This window comes from Oncorhynchus tshawytscha, linkage group LG08 (genome assembly GCF_018296145.1).
Source record: "Oncorhynchus tshawytscha isolate Ot180627B linkage group LG08, Otsh_v2.0, whole genome shotgun sequence".
In the NCBI taxonomy this organism is placed as follows: Eukaryota; Metazoa; Chordata; class Actinopteri; order Salmoniformes; family Salmonidae; genus Oncorhynchus; species Oncorhynchus tshawytscha.
Genome location: NC_056436.1, coordinates 59,514,888 through 59,537,859, shown reverse-complemented (window position 1 = coordinate 59,537,859; position 22,972 = coordinate 59,514,888). Strand labels below are relative to the sequence as shown.

The 22,972-nt window shown below is 44.8% G+C and overlaps 2 protein-coding genes across 6 annotated transcripts; both read left to right on the top strand.

Moving 5' to 3' along the window:
• Nucleotides 1–1,115: 1,115 nt before the first annotated feature.
• Nucleotides 1,116–17,538, top strand: LOC112256233 (putative surface protein SACOL0050). Of its 5 annotated transcripts, XM_042325701.1 has the most exons (7): nt 1,116–1,507; nt 4,810–4,910; nt 5,557–5,662; nt 11,148–11,168; nt 13,553–13,737; nt 13,798–14,020; nt 16,773–17,538. In XM_042325701.1, the coding sequence occupies exons 1-7, from the start codon at nt 1,432–1,434 to the stop codon at nt 17,390–17,392; spliced, it is 1,332 nt and encodes a 443-aa protein (XP_042181635.1). In that variant the 5' UTR covers nt 1,116–1,431; the 3' UTR covers nt 17,393–17,538. The 5 variants fall into 5 exon arrangements, with proteins under 5 accessions (XP_042181635.1, XP_042181633.1, XP_042181634.1 ...); XM_042325699.1 differs by having other exon boundaries at nt 1,120–1,507; nt 13,553–14,020; XM_042325700.1 differs by lacking the exon at nt 11,148–11,168 and having other exon boundaries at nt 1,120–1,507; nt 13,553–14,020.
• LOC112255689 lies at nt 17,456–21,330 on the top strand. The gene is made up of 3 exons (XM_042325702.1): nt 17,456–17,803; nt 18,084–18,132; nt 18,370–21,330. The coding sequence occupies exons 1-2, from the start codon at nt 17,599–17,601 to the stop codon at nt 18,101–18,103; spliced, it is 225 nt and encodes a 74-aa protein (XP_042181636.1). The 5' UTR covers nt 17,456–17,598; the 3' UTR covers nt 18,104–18,132; nt 18,370–21,330.
• Nucleotides 21,331–22,972: the final 1,642 nt, after the last annotated feature.

Here is a 22,972-nt window from a genome sequence, read left to right as displayed (position 1 = left end):
GGGACCCTTCGCCTGGGGTCGAGGCCCCCTTTCTTCTGTACCACCCCAGGGCTTCCGTGGCTGCCATGGCCACTGCCTGGGGGGTGGTCTCTACGTTTTTCGCTACCAGCAGGTTACGGGAGGACCACAGTGCTTCCTTCAGGCACGTGAGGGTGGGCCAGAGCTTGGTGAAGGTCTTCGATGGAATGGGCCTTCGGCCCACCCCATACAGCACGAGCTGAGGTGTTAGGTCCTCCCCTGCTGGCAGACACGAGGTGATCAGGGGGCCTGCTTCCTTCCACAGGTCCCTGGCGGCTCTGCACTCCCAGAGCATGTGCCTCACCGACTCTTCTTGGCCGCAGCCTGGTCGGGGGCACGCGGATGTCCTCGCCATGCCCCGTGAGTGCATAACGGCCCTGACCGGGAGGATCTCGTGGGCGACCATCCAGGACAGGTCCCGATGCCGATTCAGTAGAGCAGGATGGGCCACGTTGCGCCAAACCGTTGTGGGCTCACCTATAGCGAGCCCGCGCACTGGACATACTGGTTCCCGCTCCTGCACAAGAGAGAGAAGAGAGCGGTGTTTTGTTAAGACCGTGACTGTTTCTTTTTCCAGTTTAAAATGTCTTAAAAACTTCTGGAGCTGGGCGTAGTGCGGGGGTAGCAGGAAAGAGACTGGGGCTCGCAGGTCGACTGGGATCAGCCTCAGAGTCCTGAGGTAAGATCCCAGCCAGAACCGTGCGAGGGCCTGAGTCTTGTTGTTGACCGGGGAGGTGGCAAGAGTCAGATGTAACGCTGTGTAGCGGCTGCCCAGGAACAAGTAGAGGTCCGGCAAGCCTTTCCCCCCCTTGGACCTGGGCCTCTTGACCACCTCCCCCCTCAGCCTCTCCCACTTGCCTCCCCACAGGAAGAAAAAAGCATCCGCTCCAGGTCTAAAATACTCCTTTGAGGGGGGATAAAAACAGAACTGATTAATAAAAGCACAGGTAAAATCACAGCTTTAATGATTAAAACCTTGCCCTCAAAAGTCATACGGTATCTACTTGAAATTGACGGATTTTGATCAGGAGTTTTAAAATTATGTTACTTAGGTTGATGTAACGGTGTGTCAATCGACTAAGGGGTTTGGGTGCGTACACTGAACTCGTAAAATGGATGCACTCATAACAAGCGTACAGGAAAGACTTTCCAAAAATGAAAGACACACCGATAAAACAAAACATATGTTTATGTTTAGGTTCCATGTGCTTGACGTTTGACAGTTTCCCTTGTGCGTGAGAAAAGGGGGAGGTGAAGAACCGTTTGAGAAGACACACATCCAGCGCTGAGCGCAAGCTAGATAGGGCTCTCCTTCGCTCCTCTCACACACGACCAGCTTACGCCATTCATTCTGCCCTCCCTTGCTCCGGCACACGCTGCATTCCTACGGTAGTTTTTGGATAGCGAGCGGCGATGTTTCTCTGCAGAGCGGCTTGGCAAAGATATGGGCCTTTGGCAAGGAAGGTAGCCCAACAGTTATCTAGAGATGGTGAGTATTTACATGATGGGTTCAAAATATGGAGAGATCGAATTAAATTAAATTTGTACATGATACAAGATGGCAAATGTGTATGCCTGTTGGTTATTCATTCCTCTGTAGGATAGGCTACGGGCAGAGGAATATGCGTGCATTTCAGAAGAGAACATTTTGTTCTCATGTGTTTTGGCTTTTGAAACCGTCGCATCCCACATATGAAAGATGGCACCGGTGTTACTGGACAAGGGAAGTGAAGGTCAATTGGAATGTTGACCAATGATGCTCTGAATCTTTTCATTGTATTTATGTTTATCATTTTATTGGAGCATTGCTACATTTTAAAGGGAAAGTCCTGTTTTCTCCATGTTCAAGTAATCTCATGCTCAAAGTATCCTAACCATTTTGTTCCCGAAATGAATTCGGTGTTACTATACAGACTCAGCGATGGCCTACTGTGCCAATAAATCGTTGAAATCCTCTCCAATCATTAGATTATGGCAGCTTGTCACTTCGTATTAAGGGCGATTGCACGGCCTAGGTGTTCACATGATCCATTTTAACCATAGTTACGAAACACGCAATTTGAAAGGGAACGTATCAATTCATTGAAGCTCGTTACATAACGTTTGTGGTTTTAAACACTAATAATATGTGACCTTCATTATGTCAAAGATGGCATAGAAATAGGGTTCATGCTTTTGCTCACGTGGTGTGATCATGGTCTCAATGTATAGACTGCGGACAGAGGCACGCGTTTCTCGCCTTACAGCTGTTCCCACGGGAGCGCGCACCAATGAACTTGCATTCTATGAACAAAAAATGGTTGACCTAATCAGTGTTTCAAAGCCAGCATTCAAAGTCAGCATTCATTTGAAATATTTACCATGGGCATAGTTCAGTAGTTTAGGCAACCATATGCTGTACTCACACATATATTTAGGCTGACATAACGTCAGCTTCTGAGAAGGTCCATTTTAATATTTGGACCTTTATTAAATTGTCAAAAGCTTTACCTTACACTATGTGCCTTCACATTTTAGTAGAATGTCCACACCTTTTGCTTACATGGTATTGCTCGTAATTTGCTGTAGCCCCTGCAGAACGTGGTTTTGCTGCTCTTAGACAAATGCCCAAGGGCTAGGCAACGATAGCAACATGACGTGCCGTGAGCTTTTGGCCCAGCGTTCTCTCCATTGACACACACACACAAAGTCGAGCTTGTCCGGTGTCCTGCTGTCAGACACCATTGGTGGCCTCTTATGAGATTACGCAACAACACCGGCCCCTGCTTTGCGTCTGTGCAGTATATAACCACAGATGGAACAATGAGCCAGATGTTTCATCGGATGTGTAACTATGAAGCATCCGGTTGCCATTTCTATTTACCACCAAATTAGTGATGAGATGAAGCCCAGTGGCCGGGAGTGGGAGAAGATGGAGCGAGATGTATTTTGGCCGACATTCTGTTAATTTTCTTACAGATGAAACATTTGATCTCAATAGTTGTCTGTTCCCAAAACTAGAATATGTTACAAACAAGGTGGATTAAGTTATGTAGACTTTACCCTTTGCCAAAGTTTTTTTTTTTAAGTGCGATGTTTAGGATTGCAAGGGCAAATTTAGTTATTACACACACACACACACTTCAGTTCCCTAACAGAAATATACAGACACATACTAGAACATGCCAATAGGATCTCGCTAGCTCATGCTTGGCTCTGCCCCACCCCCTTGCTTGTTCTGCCCACTATTATCCATTTGCTCCCTTTGGAAACAACAGGCTGTGGTCTATTTTGGGTTAGTTATTAAAAAAAAAAAAATTTCATACATTTCTACATCTACATGCAAGAAGGGGCCTCTTCTCATGGCAGTGGGGCCCTCCCTGCCCACTCTCCTCCCTTGACCAGTACTTAGGCACACAGAGTATCATAGTTTAATCTTATGACCCACAACCCCTCATACTCTCTCAATCCCACACCACCTTAACCCTGCAACTCCTGTGAGGGTTTAACAGATTAGTTGGTATAAATAACAGGGTACAGTGACAATCCCTATGTTGATGTTTTGAATGGAGAAACTCACGTACTATGTAGTTAGAACCCATTTATAATCAGCGACACTGTTATTTCCTAATTATCAGGATCAAGAGGAAATTGACACAAACGGGGACTAGTTATGTCTAAAATAAAATCCTATTGCCTTTTCCCCCATTAAATTGTCAACTTTATTTGGGCCTAAAATTACTGGTCACCCACTTTGCACACTGATTGTGAAAGGCATGCAGGCTCTCCTGTTAGTTTAGACTGTGCTTGTTTACTGTACAAGTGAAACTGGACACTTGTGATTCGTGGTAGTTTTCTCCACTGTAGCCACTTGACAGATTTATTTGTACTGTGGCAAAGCCGGAAGTCCGTTTCTGTGACAGTCTGTCTGTACGGTAGATTTCTGTCTTCGTGAATTTTCGTGTGTTTTGAATCCTGTCTGTGTTCTAAACTTGCATGCTTGTTGTGTGGTAAGTGTGTGTGTATGATTGTGTCCGTCTTTGTGTGTTATGCGTGTCTAGTTTTTGTGTGCCTGTCTGCAGTGAGGGCATGGCACAAACCTACAACAGCATTAGCAGGAATCTGTGACTATGGCCGAAGTCTTGAAGTTGTAAACAAAGTGCCTGGCTGCAGTGTTCTCCTGCTGATGTAATGGCACTCAGGCAAAACACAATCAAAGTGAAAGAACTACGTCAAATGACACAACACCACCTTGTGCGGAGTATCATCAAAAAAAATATGAGTCTGGAGAGAGTGTTTAAAAAAACTTTTAAAAAACTTGAATATTAGTGGTGGGTCATTTCACCTGCTTTTGAATGTTGCTATTGCGCTGACCTGCTAGGAAAATTACTTTAGGTAGAATTTGATTCAATTTGTATTTGACTTTCTTTTCTTTTACAATAGACTATTTAAAAAAGCTGCCCAGTGTTACTCTGGTTGAAGGTCTACCAGAGGATCACTGAAGTCTATTTCAGTTGGAGGCAAATGAGCTCTGACAGGCACATTCCTGGACACCTAAACGCATTCCACCCAATCCAATAAACAGCCAGGGATTGTGCTTCAACAAAGCCTCTGTCCTCACGCTTCTGTCTCGCTCTTTCTGAGGATTGTTTTGATGCATTAGGTCTACGTCAATCTAATAGGGAGTCAGGGTTATAGGGCGGGATCAAGATCAAATGTCGAATATCCTGTTTACATCTACCATGTTTCCTTCTCACTTGATGACCACTCTGAAGGCCGGGTGAGTTGTGCAATGACATTTTTTTTTTGTAGTGTTGCCACGACGACAAATGTCATCAGTCCCCGGTGGTACTGGTGATAACATCGTCTACGCCCTGCTGTGTGGCGGGGCCTTCGCTGGAGCCATCGCATACGTGAGTCTACGCCTGGCCATTTTAATTTGATCTGTCGGAGTTCAGATGACGTAGTTTAGAGATAAACTTTAATACCAGACTGGCTGATTTCATAAACCTTTACAACTCTAGAATGTGCTCTGTTTTATTATGTGACATGGCTAAAGTTATTATTATTATTATTATTTTAGGTCTTTTTAAAAAAAAAAGTATTGTTTTTCTCCCCAATTTCATGGTATCCAATTGGTAGTTACTGTCTTGTCTCATCGCTGCAACTCCTGTACGGACTCAGGAGAGGCGAAGGTCGAGAGCCGTGCGTCCTCCGAAACACAACCAAGCCGCAGTCACTTAACCCGGAAGCCAGCCGCACCAATGTGTCGGAGGAAACACTGTGCACCTGGTGACTGTGTCAGCGTGCGCTGCGCCCAGCCCGCCACAGGAGTCGCTAGTGCGCGATGGGACAAGGACATCCCTGCTGGCAAAACCCTCCCCTAACCCGGGCGACGCTGCGCCAATTGTGCGCCGCCCCATGGGTCTCCCGGTCGCAGCCGGGCTGGGTCAACATGGCTAAAGTTGCCCTCCAAAATCATTTTATAGATTTCTCTGGTAGAGGTGAAGATATTACTATTTTGAGCGTTTAAAATGTTCTTTGTGTTTCTTCCAACAGACATACAGCACTGTGACCACAGACCACGCCAGATTCAATGACCGTGTAGCGGATATCAACGCTCGTCCCAAGACTGTGTGGTCGCCCAAACCATGGCCTCCCAAGAGTCAGTCTCAGCTCACCCACCATCTTACTGCATAACCTCAACCACCATCTTACTGCACAACCTCACCCACCGTCTTACCGCACAACCTCACCCACCATCTTACCGCACAACCTCACCCACCATCCTACCGCACAACCTCACCCACCATCCTACCGCACAACCTCACCCACCGTCTTACCGCACAACCTCACCCACCATCTTACCGCACAACCTCACCCACCATCTTACCGCACAACCTCACCCACCATCTTACCGCACAACCTCACCCACCATCTTACCGCACAACCTCACCCACCATCTTACCGCACAACCTCACCCACCATTTTACCTCAACTTCACCTACCATCTTACCGCACAACCTCACCCACCATCTTACCTCACAATCTCACCCACATTCTTACCTCACAATCTCAACTAACCCATCATGTCATGACAGGTTGTTGAATAAGACGCTGTTTGGGTTTGGTCCTGACACTAAGGACTGTGACACACTCACTGTAAATACAGCTGGAGTCGGAAGTTTACATACACCTTAGCCAAATACATTTAAACTCAGTTTTCACAATTCCTGACATTTAATCCAAGTAAAAATTCCCGGTCTTAGGTCAGTTAGGATCACTACTTTATTTTAAGAATGTTAAATGTCAGAGTAATAGTAGAGAATGATTTCTTTCAGCTTTTATTTCTTTCATCACATTCTCAATGGGTCAGAAGTTTGCATACACTCATTTAGTATTTGTTAGCATTGCCTTTAAATTGTTTAACTTGGACCAAACGTTTCGGTGAGCCTTCCACAAGCTTCCCACAATAAGTTGTGTGAATCTTGGCCCATTCCTCCTGACAGAGCTGGTGTAACTGAGTCAGGTTTTTAGGCCTCCTTGCTTGCACACGCTTTTTCAGTTCTGCCCACAAATTTTCTATAGGATGAGGTCAGGGCTTTGTGATGGCCATTCCAATACCTTGACTTTGTTGTCCTTAAGCCATTTTCCACAACTTTGGAAGTATGCTTGGGGTCATTGTCCATTTGGAAGACCCATTTGTGACCAAGCTTTAACTTCCTGACTGATGTCTTGAGATGTTGCTTCAATATATCCACATAATTTTCATTCCACATGATGCCATCAATTTTGTGAAGTGCACCAGTCCCTCCTGCAGCAAAGCCCCCCCACAACATGATGCTGCCACCCCGTGCTTCATGGTTGGGATGGTGTTCTTCGGCTTGCAAGCCTCCCCCTTTTTCCTCCAAACATAACAATGGTCATTATGGGCAAACAGTTCTATTTTTGTTTCATCAGAGTAGAGGACATTTTTCCAAAAAGTATGATCTTTGTCCCCATGTGCAATTGCAAACCGTAGTCTGACTTTTTTATGGCGGTTTTGGAGTAGTGGTTTCTTCCTTGCTGAGAGGCCTTTCAGGTTATGTCGATATAGGATTCATTTTTACTTTGTATATAGATACTTTTGTACCTGTTTCCTCCAGCATCTTCACAAGGTCCTTTGCTGTTGTTCTGGGATTGATTTGCACTTTTCGCACCAAAGTACGTTCATCTCTAGGAGACAGAACGCATCTCCTTCCTGAGCGGGATGACGGCTGCATTGTCCCATGGTGTTTATACTTGCGTACTATTGTTTGTACAGATGGAAATTGCTCCCAAGGATGAACCAGACTTGTGGAGGTCTACAATTTGTTTTCTGAGGTCTTGGCTGATTTCCTTTGATTTTCCCATGATGTCAACCAAAGAGTCACTGAGTTTGAAGGTAGGCCTTGAAATACATCCTCAGGTACACCTCCAATTGACTCAAATGATGTCAATTAGCCTATCAGAAGCTTCTAAAGACATGACATCATTTTCTGGAATTTTCCAAGCTGTTTAAAGGCATAGTCAATTTAGTGTATGTATACTTCTGACCCACTGGAATTGTGATACAGGGAATTATAAGTGAAATAATCTGTCTGTAAACAATTGTCGGAAAAATGACTTGTGTCATGCACAAAGCAGATGTCCTAACCGACTTGCCGAAACTACAGTTTGTAAACAAGATATTTGTGGAGTGGTCGAAAAACAAGTTTTAATGACTCCAACCTAAGCGTATGTAAACTTCTGACTTCAACTGTAACTATTCATTGTCCACTGTTGCAATGCATTTTCAATTGGCGCATAAAAAATAGAAACCTGCTACACTCCCACCAGCTGCCAACCCACACCATAACCCCCCTCTCAGTACAGTGGCCTAAGCCCTCCATTCGTGAGTCATGGTTGGCACAGTAGCTCTGTCCTGTCTGTGTGTGAGAGAAAGAGGGATGTGATCCACGCTAGAGATTGTGGGACAGGAGGCCTGGATAATCCTTGACTTATTTCACCATGTCCGAGGAATGTCACTGAAGGACCGCACACACACGCTCATGCGCCTAAAGCCGTAGCATGGCTATTCAGTGTGTGTGTCCTATTTTCTCCTCTGGGAGAGCCTTCCTTCTGCAGTGGAAATCCTGCTGAGTTCATTAGAATAGACACACACACACACTGAGGGTGTCTCCTGTCATGATGTATTATTAACTCTGACACAGACAGGCCAGCCCGCGGGTCAGGACAGCCCAACAGTGTGTGTGTGGAAATAACAAGTGGTCAGTAGTTTTGGCCAGACCACCATGGACTTCTAGCCAAGCAGGCTAGCCCCCCTCACATTCTCTGGCCGAACCAAGTCATTGCTATTCAGTGTCCAGGCAGCTGTCGGAGACCTGCGTATCCCACTATCACTCCTTTTCGTCTCTGCCAAAATCACTTCCTGCTTACAAAAACACTCTCCCGTCCAAGACTATTCTATTTATGCTTGCAGCTATTATGTCATCCAACAGTGGCTAGGGAGTTGGTTATTTATTGACACTGGGGGAGAACCATATCGTTCTACTGGTGCTGTATAAACACGAGATTAGATATACAACTAGCTTTTATTGTCCACTTGTAATGGATGTTTATTTTGGCAGACTTCACCATGACGCTAAACTCCAACTACACAGATATCATCACACAAGCGCATGGCTATCTCACCCATAAACGCTCATGCACGCTCATACACGTGTGAAAAGATAAACAAGGCAACAATAAACATGTCGTACCCCACGAATGATGCAGCGCCCCCCCCATGGGGCCAACTGAGATTGCGTGTGACTAACACATTCCAGTTAACTGCTATAGCTCCCGACTTGGGCAAATCAGTGTAATTTTGTAAATGACGGATCTCTATGGCAAGACTCATCATTCACCCAAGTTTTGTCCAAATCGGCCCAGTGCTGTCTGAGATATCACGTGTGACTGACGAACGAATGGACGTATGGAGACAGATCCACAGTCCCCTCCCAGATTTCATCGTGGGGGACAATAAAACACCATGCCAATATCATAACTGAGTACAGATCAGACAGATATATACTACGGCAACCTCATTCATATAAACTCAGCAAAAAAAGAACAACTCCTCTCACTGTCAACTGTGTTTATATTCAGCAAACTTAACATATGTAAATATTTGTATGAACATAACAAGATTCCACAACTGAGACATAAACTGAACAAGTTCCACAGACATGTGACTAACATAAATGGAATAATGTGTCCCTGAACAAAGGGGGGGATCAAAAGTAACAGTCAGTATCTGCTGTGGCCACCAGCTGCATTAAGTACTGCAGTGCATCTCCTCATGGACTGCACCAGATTTGCCAGGTCTTGCTGTGAGATTTTACCCCAGTCTTCCACCAAGGCACCTGCAAGTTCCCGGACATTTCTGGGGGGGAATGGCCCTAGCCCTCACCCTCCGATCCAACAGGTCCCAGACGTGCTCAATGGGATTGAGATCCGGGCTCCTAGCTGGACATGGCAGAACACTGACATTCCTGTCTTGCAGGAAATCACGCACAGAACGAGCAGTATGTCTGGTGGCATTGTCATGCTGGAGGGTCATGTCAGGATGAGCCTGCAGGAAGGGTACCACATGAGGGAGGAGGATGTCTTCCCTATAACGCACAGCGTTGAGATTGCCTGCAATGACAACAAGCTCAGTCCTATAATGCTGTGACACACCGCCCCAGACACTCCACCTCCAAATCGATCCCACTCCAGAGTACAGGCCTCGGTGTAACGCTCATTCCTTCGATGATAAACGCGAATCCGACCATCACCCCTGGTGAGACAAAACCGCGACTCGTCAATGAAGAGCACATTTTGTCAGTCCTTTCTGGTCCAGGGACGGTAGGTTTGTGCCCATGGGTGACATTTTTGCCGGTGATGTCTGGTGAGGACCTGCCTTACAACAGGCCTACATGCCATTAGTCCAGCCTCTCTCAGCACATTGTGGATAGTCTGAGCACTGATGGTGGGATTGTGCGTTTCTGGTGTAACTCGGGCAGTTGTTGTTGCCATCCTGTACCTGTCCCGCAGGTGTGATGTTCGGATGTACAGGTCCTGTGCAGGTGTTGTTACACGTGGTCTGCCACTGCGAGGACGATCAGCTGTCCGTCCTGTCTCCCTGTAGCGATGTCTTAGGCGTCTCACAGTACGGACATAGCAATTTATTGCCCTGGCCACATCTGCAGTCCTCATGCCTCCTTGCAGCATGTCTACGGCACGTTCAAGCAGATAAGCAGGGATCCTGGGCATCTTTCTTTTGGTGTTTTTCAGAGTCCGTACAAAGGCCTCTTTAGTATCGTAAGTTGTCATAACTGTGATCTTAATTGCCTACCGTCTGTAAGTTGTAAGTGTCTTAACGACCGTTCCACAGGTGCATGTTCATGAATTGTTTATGGTTCATTGAACAAGCATGGGAAATAGTATTTAAACCCTTTACAATGAAGATCTCTGATGTTATTTGGATTTTTACGAATTATCTTTGAAAGACAGGGTCCTGAAAAAGGGACATTTCTTTTTTTGCTGATTTTACATGCAGCAGGATCATTGTGTAGATCTCTCATCCATATACTCCATAGCCTATATTACACTGAACAAAAATATAAATGCAACATGCATCAATTTCAACGATTTCACTGAGTTACAGTTCATATAAGGAAATCAGTCAGTTGAAATACATTTATTAGGCCCTAATCTATGGATTTCACATGGCTGGGCAGGGGTGCAGCCATGGGTGGGCCTGGGAGGGCGTAGGCCCACCCACTGGGGAGCAAGGCCTTTTATTGTCCCCAGCACAAGGTGCACCTGTGTAATGATCATGCTGTTTAATCACCTTTTTGATAAGCCACACCTGTCAAGTGGATGGATTATCTTGGCAAAAGATAAATGCTCACTAACAGGGATATAAACACATTTCAGAGAAATAAGCTTTTTGTGCATATGGAACATTTCTGGATTATTTTATTTCAGCTCATGAAACATGGGACCAACACTTTACATGTTGCGTTTTATATTTTTGTTCAGTATATAATCCATATAAAACCCTGTAAATCTGTGACACTGTGCTTCTCTGTGTCTGTTTTCAGGCAGGGATGAGGAAGAGGAGGGTGAGTGCCTATGTGTGGCTCTACTGGCTAATGTCTTTCATTTTTATAATAACTCACAGCCTGTTAAATGACTCTCTTTCTGAATGACCAATGAAACGTTGTCTTAGACTAAGGGTACCTTGGCATGGATTTGATTATTCTCTCACTGATTGCCTTGAAATGTATGTTTCTCTATTGGTGCACTCACACCTAGATTTTTCTCTAGATACATCCACAAAACTGCATTTCACAGAATTCTGAGGACCAATGGTGGGGAAAAGGAGCGGATTCATGGGCTCTGAAATGAGTGGAGTCTTCATGTATTTTATTTCAATGATTGAGCCAAATGCTGTGAAATGCCATGATGATAATCTACAGTATAGTTAGTAGTGATGTCTCCAATCATTGTAGGGTTCCTAAATCCTCATTGGTTAGTCACTGCAGAGCACCAATCACATAGCTTCTTACGCCCACTCTGAGATCTCCCTGTTCTGGTTAATAACTGCCTGAGCCATTTGTCTCATCTGCAAAAAAATTCAGCCAATTTATCAGCAATGAGTGCTTCCAACCTTCTGGCCTTAAATGCTTTCTATTTACATATAGTAGAACTGGCATAATGGTCTGAGACAGATGACCATTTATTTGAATTGACACCTGGATAAGGTGTCAGGTCAAGAACAGGTTCTGCGCTCTGATTTTCTGGACTTAGTTTTGGAAGTTTCACAACCCAAAGCCTTAGCTTTCTGTCATTGGCAGAAAAAATATTGTTAGGGGACCCAAAGCATGTAGTTGATGGAAAACTTTCTGTTGACGGTAATATTTGGGAGGACCTGTTCCCTGTACACAATGTTTGTTCCCTGTACACAATGTCTTGGTTTCTCTAGATGGTAAACTCTAGATGGCCTACTCCTGTTGATGACTTTGATATAGACATTTTTATCGGAGTGATTCTGAAACTAGAAAACTCAGCCTCTCCTTTCTGGCCCCACCCCACCCAGCTTCTCCCGTCTGACCCTAACCTGATCCTATTGGCTGAAATACCTGTTAATCAGAACAGGGGGCTCCCCTCCTTGACACTACTCCTTTCCTACTGTATGATCCACCCCAAAACGTGCCCACCCTTCAAACCCTCTTCTCTCACTGTTAACCCCCCCCCAACCTCTCGTAAACCCGTACCTCTTTATTAAAGAGTCTTTATTCCCTACCAAACTCAATGTCCACACTGACGCCACTCGTCAAACTGAAACAGGTGATGTCATTTTAGTGCCCCTTTACACCTAGAATGCTAATTCACTGTTGGCATTATAAGTCATTTTGATGAGATAAGCCTGTAGGGATTTGATGATCATAGTCTTTGATGTTACATTTGCGTATTTGATAATGGTGAAATTGTAATCTGATTTTAAGTCCTTTTTTGGGTTAAAGGTTCTCTTCCTCCTTTTTGCGCTAACGCTCTCCTATTTTTACTCTTTTCAGTGTAAAACTAAATTGGCTATACGTCAGGGGACTTTATAGCCTGCTGGACTCTTTGGATGAATCTGAAAAGGGGGAAATCTCCTACTTTCCTCCTTCTCCTGTATGACCGAACAAGTCCTGCTTACGTCCCATACGTTCAACTTCTGTCTGTTTCTGAACGTTTCTCCTCTGGACACTTCGTTCTATGTGTTGCCCCAATTTTGTATTTATTTGATGAACTGTTTTTGTGGCGTCTTCCAGGATGGAATCGTGTTGATGGATAAATGTGTAAACAGACAGACTGCCTCAATTTAAAATTAAATGCACACAAACCATCTGGCTTTTCTGTTAATGTTGGAATTTCCAGGTATTGGTTGCTTTGATGGGATGGTAAGATTCACCATCTTTATCCCCTCACTCCTTAGTCCACCCTCTGACCTCTAACCCCTGATCCTGTATACCTCCCCTATGTCACTTTCATTTTGCTCCTCTCCTTTTGTTGTTTTTCTCCCTTTCTCCCCTCCCTTTCTCTCTTGTCTCGTTGGGCTTTGCATGTGGTTCTGCAGTGAATTCTCTTCTGTAGTGGATTGAATTCTCTTCTGTGGAGTGTGGTATGAGCCGGAGGTGTGGTAAGATGAGTGGCATGGGCGTGTGTGATGCGTTGTGTGATTGTTTCAGTGTGTGGTTGTGTACACGGCAGCTAAATGATAAGTAATGAATGTAAATATGATTTAAGATAAAAACATAGACGTAGTACTTTATCGGAATATTCTGTTATATTACAGGCTAGTGTTATGTAGGCGTGAGTAGTGTATTTCACATGCCCTGCAAATACTCTTACTTATTTCGTGTTGTAAAGCTTCCTCAGGCAGTGTTTCAAAGGCCCATGCCATCTTTACTGATTCATATCTTTTTCTGTCTCTCTCTCTCACTCTTTTTTAAAATTTCAGGTGAGGAAGCAGCAGCCTGGGGAGTAGAGGAGGAAGCAGAGGAGGCGGCTGAGGAGGGAGGAGAGGAGGAGGAGGCAGCAGCAGAAGAGGCTGGAGAGGAGGCTGCAGTTGAGGAGGCTGTAGCGGCGGAAAACGGAGCAGAACCCGCGGAAGAGGCCTCAGTCGAGGCAGAAGCAGAGGCCGAGGCAGTCTCTGAAGAACCGGCTGTGGAGGCAGCGGCAGTAGAGGCAGAAGCAGCGGCCGAGGCAGTCTCTGAAGAACCGGCTGTGGAGGCAGCGGCAGTAGAGGCAGAGGTGGCACCAGCGGAAGCGGAGACTGTGGTGGAGGAGATTACAGAGGCTGTTGCTGAGGTCGCAGAAGAGGTCATCGAGGTGGCAAATGAAGTGGAGGCAGTAGCAGAGGAAGTGGCCGTGGAAGAGGCTGCTGAGGAGGCAGTTGCCGTGGAAGAGCCGGAGGAGGAGATCAACGGTACGGGCCCAGAGGAGGAGGCAGTCCCAGAGGCTGCTGTTGCTGCTGAGTAACGCACACACACCACAGGGAGGCACACGCTGTCCACCACCAGCCCGAACACGCACTCCGATAGGACAGCAACAACAGGGAGATTATGTGTACACTGTTCCTACACCATAGAGTACCACTACAGCGTCTAACACTGATCTCACCTGGTTCTAAAACCACTGTAGAGCTAGACTCCTCTGCCGTGAAGGTTATTCTCTCGAAGAGAACACTTTATTTACTAGTTTATTCGAGTTTACTTAGAGGGCAGAGAGTAAATAATGGTATGGCTGGTTTTGTAAGTGAAAGTGTTTAAAGCTAGAAGACAGAAGCTTCAAGGTTTTTGTGTGGGGTTTGATTTTCTGTATTTCAAAATCTCCTGACTATGTACAGGATATTTGTTGTGAGTCCAGCAGATGGTAAAAGTGCTGAAACAGCTTTTACATGTGAATTCAGTCAGAACAGCAGATCACCGCTGTGAGACCTTTTTAGAAAGTGGCAGTGATGTCATCCATCTCAACCTCATATCACAGTAAGGATGGAAATACACAATAGTGCAAATCACTGTGCCCCCTCCCCCCAATAGTGAAATGTGATGAAAAACCTGCTTATTTCCCCTTTCCCCCTCCAAACTACCTTTATTCACCCCTTCCCTCTCTCCCTTCTTCCTCTCAAACACTGTTTACAAAGCTCCACTGACCTCACGTATCAATGTCCTTTAACCTCTCCCCTACCTTCCCTCAGAGGCCCGATGCCGCATGCAAACACAAACAGGAAAACACCTCAAATGCTCCATTTGATTATCTTATTTTGTTTTGTAATGTGTAAGACCAGTCCACGGCCAACCAACCACTAATACTCAGGCTTTTTTGGGGAGATATTACATGGATAACTGTACATTTCTACGCCTCTTAACTTATGCTTCTCTGCCAGATATCACGGAGTTGGTACATGCCGATGTAACTTTAACTTTGTTTCACTAAACCCTCTGTAGCCGCGTGATGGCTTCTGCTCGTACAGACAAACGCTGAAACCTGTGCAAGCTCTGTAGCTGTAACAAAACAAACGGTTGCCGTGTGTTTTCATTCTTAACTGTAAAAGTGGAACTTGGAGGGAATGACCTCGCAAGGTTAAAATGTGAGGAAATCAACCATGTGTGGTCATTCAGATTTGCTCTTTTTTTTAAACAGCTAACGTAGTGAGTCGTCGTGTAAGTGATTCAGGGAATTCATCGAGCCATACAATAAAATGACTGGAAAGATCCCCTCCCGTGTTGAGTTTGTCTGGGTTTGGTTTGCTTGTGCTAATACGCTATGCTTGTAGGGTTTTCGGGTGTCCTACAAGGTCTTTCCAAAGCAGCAATGGTTTCCATCACGAGGACAAATGACAAGACAATACACTTCCGATCTAATATTATGCGGGTTGTACCATGAAGAACCTAGGGATAAATCCACCACACTGACACTAGGAGTTCATTCACCTCTGCACTGTTACCCCATGAGTCAACAAACAATTTACTTTAGCCCAGGACACATATCAGAAAAGCTCCCTAGTTCAAGACAAATGTTTGAAATCAAACCATTATCCCATTTGGTGTGTGTTCCTTTGTGATATTTGTCAGGAAGGCATTTTATTTTATTTGCGGTGGCCTCTTTTTGATTTTTTTTTTAATGAAGGATGGTGGACAACATGCAAAAGTACTGTCTTTGCTGTATGTTCTGATGACTTATTTTTGGAATGTCTTCTATTCACATTAGAAATGACTCGTTCACACTTAAAAGGCATGTTGCGTTGCATAGGTGCACCATATGGGGAATGGTCATGTACAGTTAACTGCTATTCCACACACTGTTCCTTCGTTACTTCTACTGCTTCCTGTGCCCTCTTCCATTCAATGCTTCTCCTGTCACCGCATCTTTATTTCGATGCCATCTACACCCATGCCACTGCTACCCTGTATGTTGAAGTTCTGCAACAGTAGGCTCCATCCTAACTCTCTCGAAACCACCCAATGTTTTGCGGTCACTCAATGCTCTGGCGGGTACATTCTTGCCATAGCCTGACAGTCTGCATTGGTCCAATGCATTTCTGCTTTGCATCATTCACCATCATGTGCAACAAATAGAGGTTTTAATGACTGGTCCAGCGGAACTTTTAGATATGGGACTTTTGGGGAGCAAGTGATGCATGCAATAGAGGTCAATGCATGGTTAAAGTACACTTTGATCTGTGCAATGTTGATGCAAACGCAACAAAAATGCACGGGTGACCTAAAAGTAGTCTCAACACATTCGGATTGCCTTTCTATCTGAAGAAGCACAAGCTAACACCTATGTCTGTACAAATCATCGTTTTTTTCTAACTAATGTCACGTTTTTGCATGGCAAGCTGCCTTGTCGGTCTTCTCCCTGTGACCTCTGTCTGCCTAATGGCTACGTGTTGGTCTGTGTATTCTCCCTAACCCACACAGTGGGGTGAGACCGTAAGGGTTTTGGTCAAACTGTACTATTTAAACAAGAATGCGTCTTTCACCATCTCGTGGGAATTGTGCACAGACTTCTACAATGTTCACGTTGGCATGTCTAACTCTGTTTTCCTGGATCTCCTTTCTTCTGTCACACTGGGTGCATATGTGCTATGTTGATTGAGTTGGAGATAAATTGTGAGTCAGTCTTTTTGTAACATGAGTGTGAGTGATGTTTGGGCGCTGGGTTCTGTCTTGCAGTGGAACCAGTCATTCTGGCAGCAGCCTCTGCTTTGGAGGTGACGACAGTCGCTGAAGTGGTCAAAGAAGTGGTTGTGCCTATTGTAGAAGAAGTCGAGGAGGCCGCCTCAGTGGAGTCCCCAGCTGCAGTGGAGGAGGCCACAGCTGCAGTGGAGGAGGGAACAGCTGCAGTGGAGGAGGCCACAGCTGCCCCACTTGAGGCTGCACCCGTAGAAGAGGACCCAGCTGCAGTGGAGGAGCCCCCAGCTGCTCAACTTGAGGCTGCACCTGTAGAAGAGGCCCCGGCTGCAGTGGAGGAGGCCCCGGCTGCAGTGGAGGAGGCCCCGGCTACAGTGGAAGAGGCCCCGGCTGCAGTGGAAGAGGCCCCGGCTGCAGTGGAAGAGGCCCCGGCTGCAGTGGAAGAGGCCCCGGCTGCAGTGGAAGAGGCCCGGCTGCAGTGGAAGAGGCCCCGGCTGCAGTGGAAGAGGCCCCGGCTGCAGTGGAAGAGGCCCCGGCTGCAGTGGAAGAGGCCCCGGCTGCTGTGGAAGAGGCCCCGGCTGCTGTGGAGGAGGCCCCGGCTGCTGTGGAGGAGGCCCCAGCTGCCCCACTTGAGGCTGAACTCATTGAAGAGGCTGCAGTGAAGGAGGCCCCAGCTGCAGTGGAGGAGGCTGCAGTGGAGGAGGCCCCAGCTGCCCCACTTGAGGCCACACCCGTAGAAGAGGCCCCAACCATAGAAGAGACCCCACCTGAGGTGGAGGAGGCTGCAGTGGAGGAGGCCCCAGCTGCAGTGGAGGAGGTCCCAGCTGCCCCACCCGTAGAAGAGTCCCCACCCGTAGAAGAGGCTGCGATGAAAGAGGCCCCAGCTGCAGTGGAGGCTGCCCCAGTTGTGGTGGTGGCACCTGTGGAGGCGCCCAAGAAGGAGTACATTGTAGTGGTGCTGGAGGGAGCAGCCAAGACTGATAAGAGGCCCAAAGTCCTGGGGGTCGGCCCCATGACCGGCAGGATCATCCCATCTCCAGACGATGATGAGGCCCCTGCTGCTGAGGTAAAAGGTAATTTGACAACTAACAGCATGCAACTGATCAATAGAATGTTTGATTAGTTGGAATAGTAGATGAAAAATAGGACTGTCTATAAATGCACAGATTGTTGTATATTTTGTTCAAATAGATCATTTTCAATGACAAAATCACGAATGATGATGATGCAACAGCCGTGGCGGTAGTACTGGGAGTTGTATCTCACATTTAGAAATCTAGGTTAATAGGATACTGTCACTTCAGTGCTAGTCATAGTATTGTGATCTAACGTGATCTCACCGTCTGTCTTCAGGGCAAGCGACGGCTGCTTAGGATGCAGATGCAGTAGAACCACCTGACAGGTACAGAACTTTACTACAGTCGCCTCCTGAAGTCACTTCTCTAAGATATTAGGAAGCAACATTTTCCTTTGTGGGTGTAGTGTAACGGAGTCTAACCTGAACCTGTAAGGTTTTTTTTGCTGGTGAATAGATGCCTACTTACTTGTGTAACTTTTTTTTGTCTGGTCTGTCATGCACCAGTCTTGATACACTGTGTATTTATGTCAAATGTTTTCTTCTTCTTTCTATTCGTCACAGTAAGCACTTGGAGCCCCTGGATGATATACAGTTTCTCTACCCTGAGGGAGAAGAGGGGATGTGCCTTCCCCAACCCCCCTTTCATTGACCTCTCCACACACTTTGACCTTTGACCCTTGATATTGAATATTGATCTGTAGTATAAAACTTGTCTTCTCGTCTTGGTCTAGGGAATTATCTGTGTATATATTCAGATAATGCCTGCTTTATGGAAAAATACATGATCTGGTATGTTTTTCTAGATGTACAACACCCCTCAAATTCCCCTCCCCCCAAAAAAGTCCCCCTCCGTCACACCGGGCAAGCTAAATTATAATAATCTGGGAATATTTGACCATGGAAACATTCCTGGTTGACGTCAGGAGAATGTAACTGTTTGCCAAAGTTACACAAGTTTGCCAAAATACCTTAGACTAACTATTGGACTGAAATAGTTATATATTAACTTAATTTTGTAGCTCTCCATTAGAAGCTGGCAGGAACTGGGCCCAGCAGAATTTGACCCAATGTGATTGGTTGACGATATGACACATTGGCTCGCTAGCCTATACCCTACGTTTTGTCGGGTTGGAATGCAATCAATGTCAATTCTGATCAAATGGATGGGAACTCTAAATTGAAATACGCAGTGGTGGAAAAAGTACTACATTTTCATACTTGAGTAAAAGTAAAGATGCCTTAATAGAAAATGACTAAGGTTAAAGTGAAAGTCACCCAGTAAAATACTACTTGAGTAAAAAAAATGTATTAAAGGTTTTAAATATATTTAAGTATCAAATATAATTGCTAAAACGTATCAAAAGTAAAAGTATAAATCATTTCAAATTCCTTATTAAGCAAATCAGACAACACCATTTTCGTGATATCCAATTGGTAGTTAGTCTTTCCCATCGCTGCAACTCCCGTACGGACTCGGGAGAGACAAGACCCTGCCAAGCCTCACTGCTTCTTGATACACTGCTCTCTTAATCCAAAAGCCAGCCACACCAATGTGTCGGAGGAAACAACTGGTGGCGGAAGTCAGCTTGCAGGCACCCGGCCCGCCACAAGGACTTGCTAGAGCACGATGGGACAAGGACATCCCAGCCGGGCCAAACCCTCCACAATTTAAATAAAATATAATAAATATTATGGATAGCCAAGAGCACACTCTAACACCGACATAATTTACAAACAACGCATTTGTGTTTAGTGAGTCCACCAGATCTGAGGCAGTAGGGATGACCAGGGATGTTCTTTTGATAAGTGCTTGAATTGGACCATTTTCCTGCCCTAAGCATTCAAAATGAAACACGTACTTTTGGGTGTCAGGGAAAATGTATGGTGTATAAAGTATAAAAAATATACTTGAGTAGTACTTTAAAGTATTTTTACTTTACACCACTAGAAAAACAGAAGAAATGTACATTTTTTTGTGACTAAGTCAGGACACCTGAAAAGTGGCTGAAAAACAGGACTGTCCTGTGAAAAAACGGGACATATGGTCACCCTAACACAAAGGGTCAACCTACTAGACTACAATGTTAATCACAATTAACTTTGAACACCGGTAGGCTTACACATGAACACATACAGGCTTCCGAAAAATACATCTGATCGAATATCAACTTCAATAGGGTAAAATAACAATAGACTACATCACCAATACTCAAATGATCATTATTTTCTCCTTTTAGGGGAGCTCCCCTGTAATTTGCACCGTGGTCATGCCCTTGACTATCCTCCCCATGCCCTAGTTTACTTCACCTAAGAAACTTCACAATGGTGTTTCATAATTCATCATCATCCAATGCAATACTACATCTGATGCTTAGCCACCAAAAGTCAACCACTAATTGCTTCAGGACTGGGCAGGACAAGGTGGGGTTTTGGTGTGACCAGCATTCTTTAACTATCCTCAGGTTTTTCCTCGTTGAGCCGATTCCAATGTGAACATAAGTATTTAACTCTCAAAGACATAGTGATCGGAGACTCTCTATTTCTGAGTCACTGGCTTGTTTTTGGGAGACGAGACACGGTAGACTACCTCGGCATTCCTCCTCTTTTCCCCCAGCTGATGATCCACAGACCTTTTATTAATGCAGTCGGAGTATTAAAGTTGAACCAACCTTCTCAGTTGCAAGACAGACATGGGATTATTTTGGGGGAAATGAGCATGATGAGAGTCGGTCAGGTTTTCACATTCAGTGATATCGCTTAAGCTAGACTAGCATATTTCATGATATCGCTATTCAGCAATATTTCACAAGGCAGACATTTTTGTCTCTTTACTTTCTCCCACACCCTCTGTTGTAGAGTTGTTCTCTCTGTTTCCACACCATGGCTATAGAATACACAGCTGTTGGATAGACAATCCATTTGTGAAGCTGTATCTGAAATAGAAAAAAGCCATTTGTTTGAGTGTATAATGTGGTTTCCGAGTCTGGTATAAACAGTCGTGTGTTGTTATCATATGAAAGTTGCATTTTTACTCAAGTCAGGCTTGTGTGGTTGCATAAGTTAATTCGATGGCTCAGTAAAGCGTGTTGCTATGATTTTGTCTGCTTTTCAAATGATATGACTTATTAGTTTGTGTTAGATTCATGTATAAATGTTCAACTTTGTCAAAACCAGTTAAAATAATCGGTGGGCCAATACAAGGCTCTCACTGTACTCTACAGATTTGTTGTAGAACTAGTTCTTCTCACTTTCCTTCCCTCACTTTATATATTGGAGTTCTTGCTATGTTTAGGCATATTTGAAAAGGGACTGAGACCATTGATAAGTGAATGTAAGCTTATTCCTAATTAAGGAGTGGGATAATTCAATTTGTCTGTCCTAATGTTTGCAGGCACTTTTTGTATGGGATATATATGGTACCAGTCAAACGTTTGGACACACCTACTCATTCCAGAGTTTTTCTTTATTTGTACATATATTTTTTTTTACATTGTAGGATAATAGTAATAAAGACATCAACTGTGAAATAAAACATATGGAATCATGTAGTAACCAAAAAAGTGTTAAACAAATCAAAATATGTTTTATATTTGAGAATCTTCAAAGTAGCCACCCTTTGCCTTGACAGCTTTGCACACTCTTGGCATTCTCTCGAACCAGCTTCATGAGGTAGTCACCTGGAATGCATTTCAATTAACAGGTGTGCCTTGTTAAAGTTCATTTGTGGATTTTCTTTCCTTCTTAATGCATTTGAGCCAATCAGTTGTGTTGTGACAAGGTAGGATAGGTATACAGAAGATAGCACTATTTGGTAAAAGACCAAGTCCACATTATAGAAAGAACAGCTAAAATAAGCAAAAATAAATGACAGTCCATCATTACTTTAAGACAGGAAGGTCTGTCAATTCGTAAAATGTTAAGGACTTTGAACGTTTCTTCAAGTGCAGTCACAAAAACCATCACGTGCTATGGTGAAACTGGCTCTCAGGACCGCCACAGGAAAGGAAGACCCAGAGTTACCTCTGCTGCAGAGGATAAGTAATTTACCTTCCTCAGAAATCGGCACTTATCTGCACCCCAGAAATGGCAGTCCAAATAAAATGAAATGGCAGCTCTTCTTCACAGAGTTCAAGTAACAGACACATGTCAACATCAACTGTTCAGAGGATACTGCGTGAATCAGGCCTTCATTAGACTGGTGGAAATCTGTCCCTTGGTCTGATGAGTCCAAATGTTAGATTTTTGGTTCCTACTGCCGTGTCTTTGTGAGATGCAGAGTAGGTGAACGAATGATCTCCGCATGTGTGGTTCCCACTGCGAAGCATGGATGAGGAAGTGTGGGGGTGCTTTGCTGGTGAAACTGATTTATTTAGAATTCAAGGCACACTTAACCAGCATGGCTACCACAGCATTCTGCAGTGATACGCCATCCCATCTGGTTTGCGCTGAGTGGGACTATCATTTGTATTTCAACAGGACAATGACCCAACACAGCTCCAGGCTGTGTTTGGGATATTTGACCAAGAAGGAGAGTGATGGAGTGCTGCATCAGATGACCTGACCTCCACAATCACCCAACCTCAACCCAATTGAAATGGTTTGGGAGGAGTTGGACTGCAGAGTGAAGGATAAGCAGCCAACAAGTGCTCAGCACATTTGGGAACTCCTTCAAGACTGTTGGAAAAGCATTCCAGGTGACTACCTCATGAAGCTGATCGAGAGAATGCCAAGCGTGTGCAGAGCTGTCATCAAGGCAAAGGGTGGCTACTTTGAAGAATCTCAAATATAAAACATATTTTGATTTGTTTAACACTTTCTTGTTTACTACATGACTCCATATGTGTTATTTCATATTTGATGTCTTCACTATTATTCTACAATGTAGGAAATAGTCAAAATAAAGAAAAACCCTTGAATGAGTATGTGTCCAAACTTTTGACCGGTACTGTATATAGAGGCTTGTTCTGTCATGTGAGTGGATGGCTTGCCACTGTGCAATGGCCTAGCATGGGCCAGAAACTGACTGTGAAACAACATTGCTGTTTTTCTGAAATAAAGAGGGAATCAAACAGGAATATTTTGGTTGTCTGTTGCTTTACTTTTTGTGTCTCAACTTTGAAACCCCTCTACCATGTCTGCTATTGAAAACCCAACACGGCACTAA

Bases quoted from the DNA above. Each gene is read 5' to 3' on its own strand.
- LOC112256233 (XM_042325699.1), top strand. From the start codon at position 1,432: ATGTTTCTCTGCAGAGCGGCTTGGCAAAGATATGGGCCTTTGGCAAGG. The intron at 5,663-11,147 runs GTCAGTCTCAGC...GTCTGTTTTCAG, and splicing joins CAAACCATGGCCTCCCAAGA to GCAGGGATGAGGAAGAGGAG. The intron at 14,021-16,772 runs GTACGGGCCCAG...TCTGTCTTGCAG, and splicing joins GCCGGAGGAGGAGATCAACG to TGGAACCAGTCATTCTGGCA.
- LOC112255689 (XM_042325702.1), top strand. From the start codon at position 17,599: ATGAAAGAGGCCCCAGCTGCAGTGGAGGCTGCCCCAGTTGTGGTGGTG. The intron at 17,804-18,083 runs GTAATTTGACAA...GTCTGTCTTCAG, and splicing joins CCCTGCTGCTGAGGTAAAAG to GGCAAGCGACGGCTGCTTAG.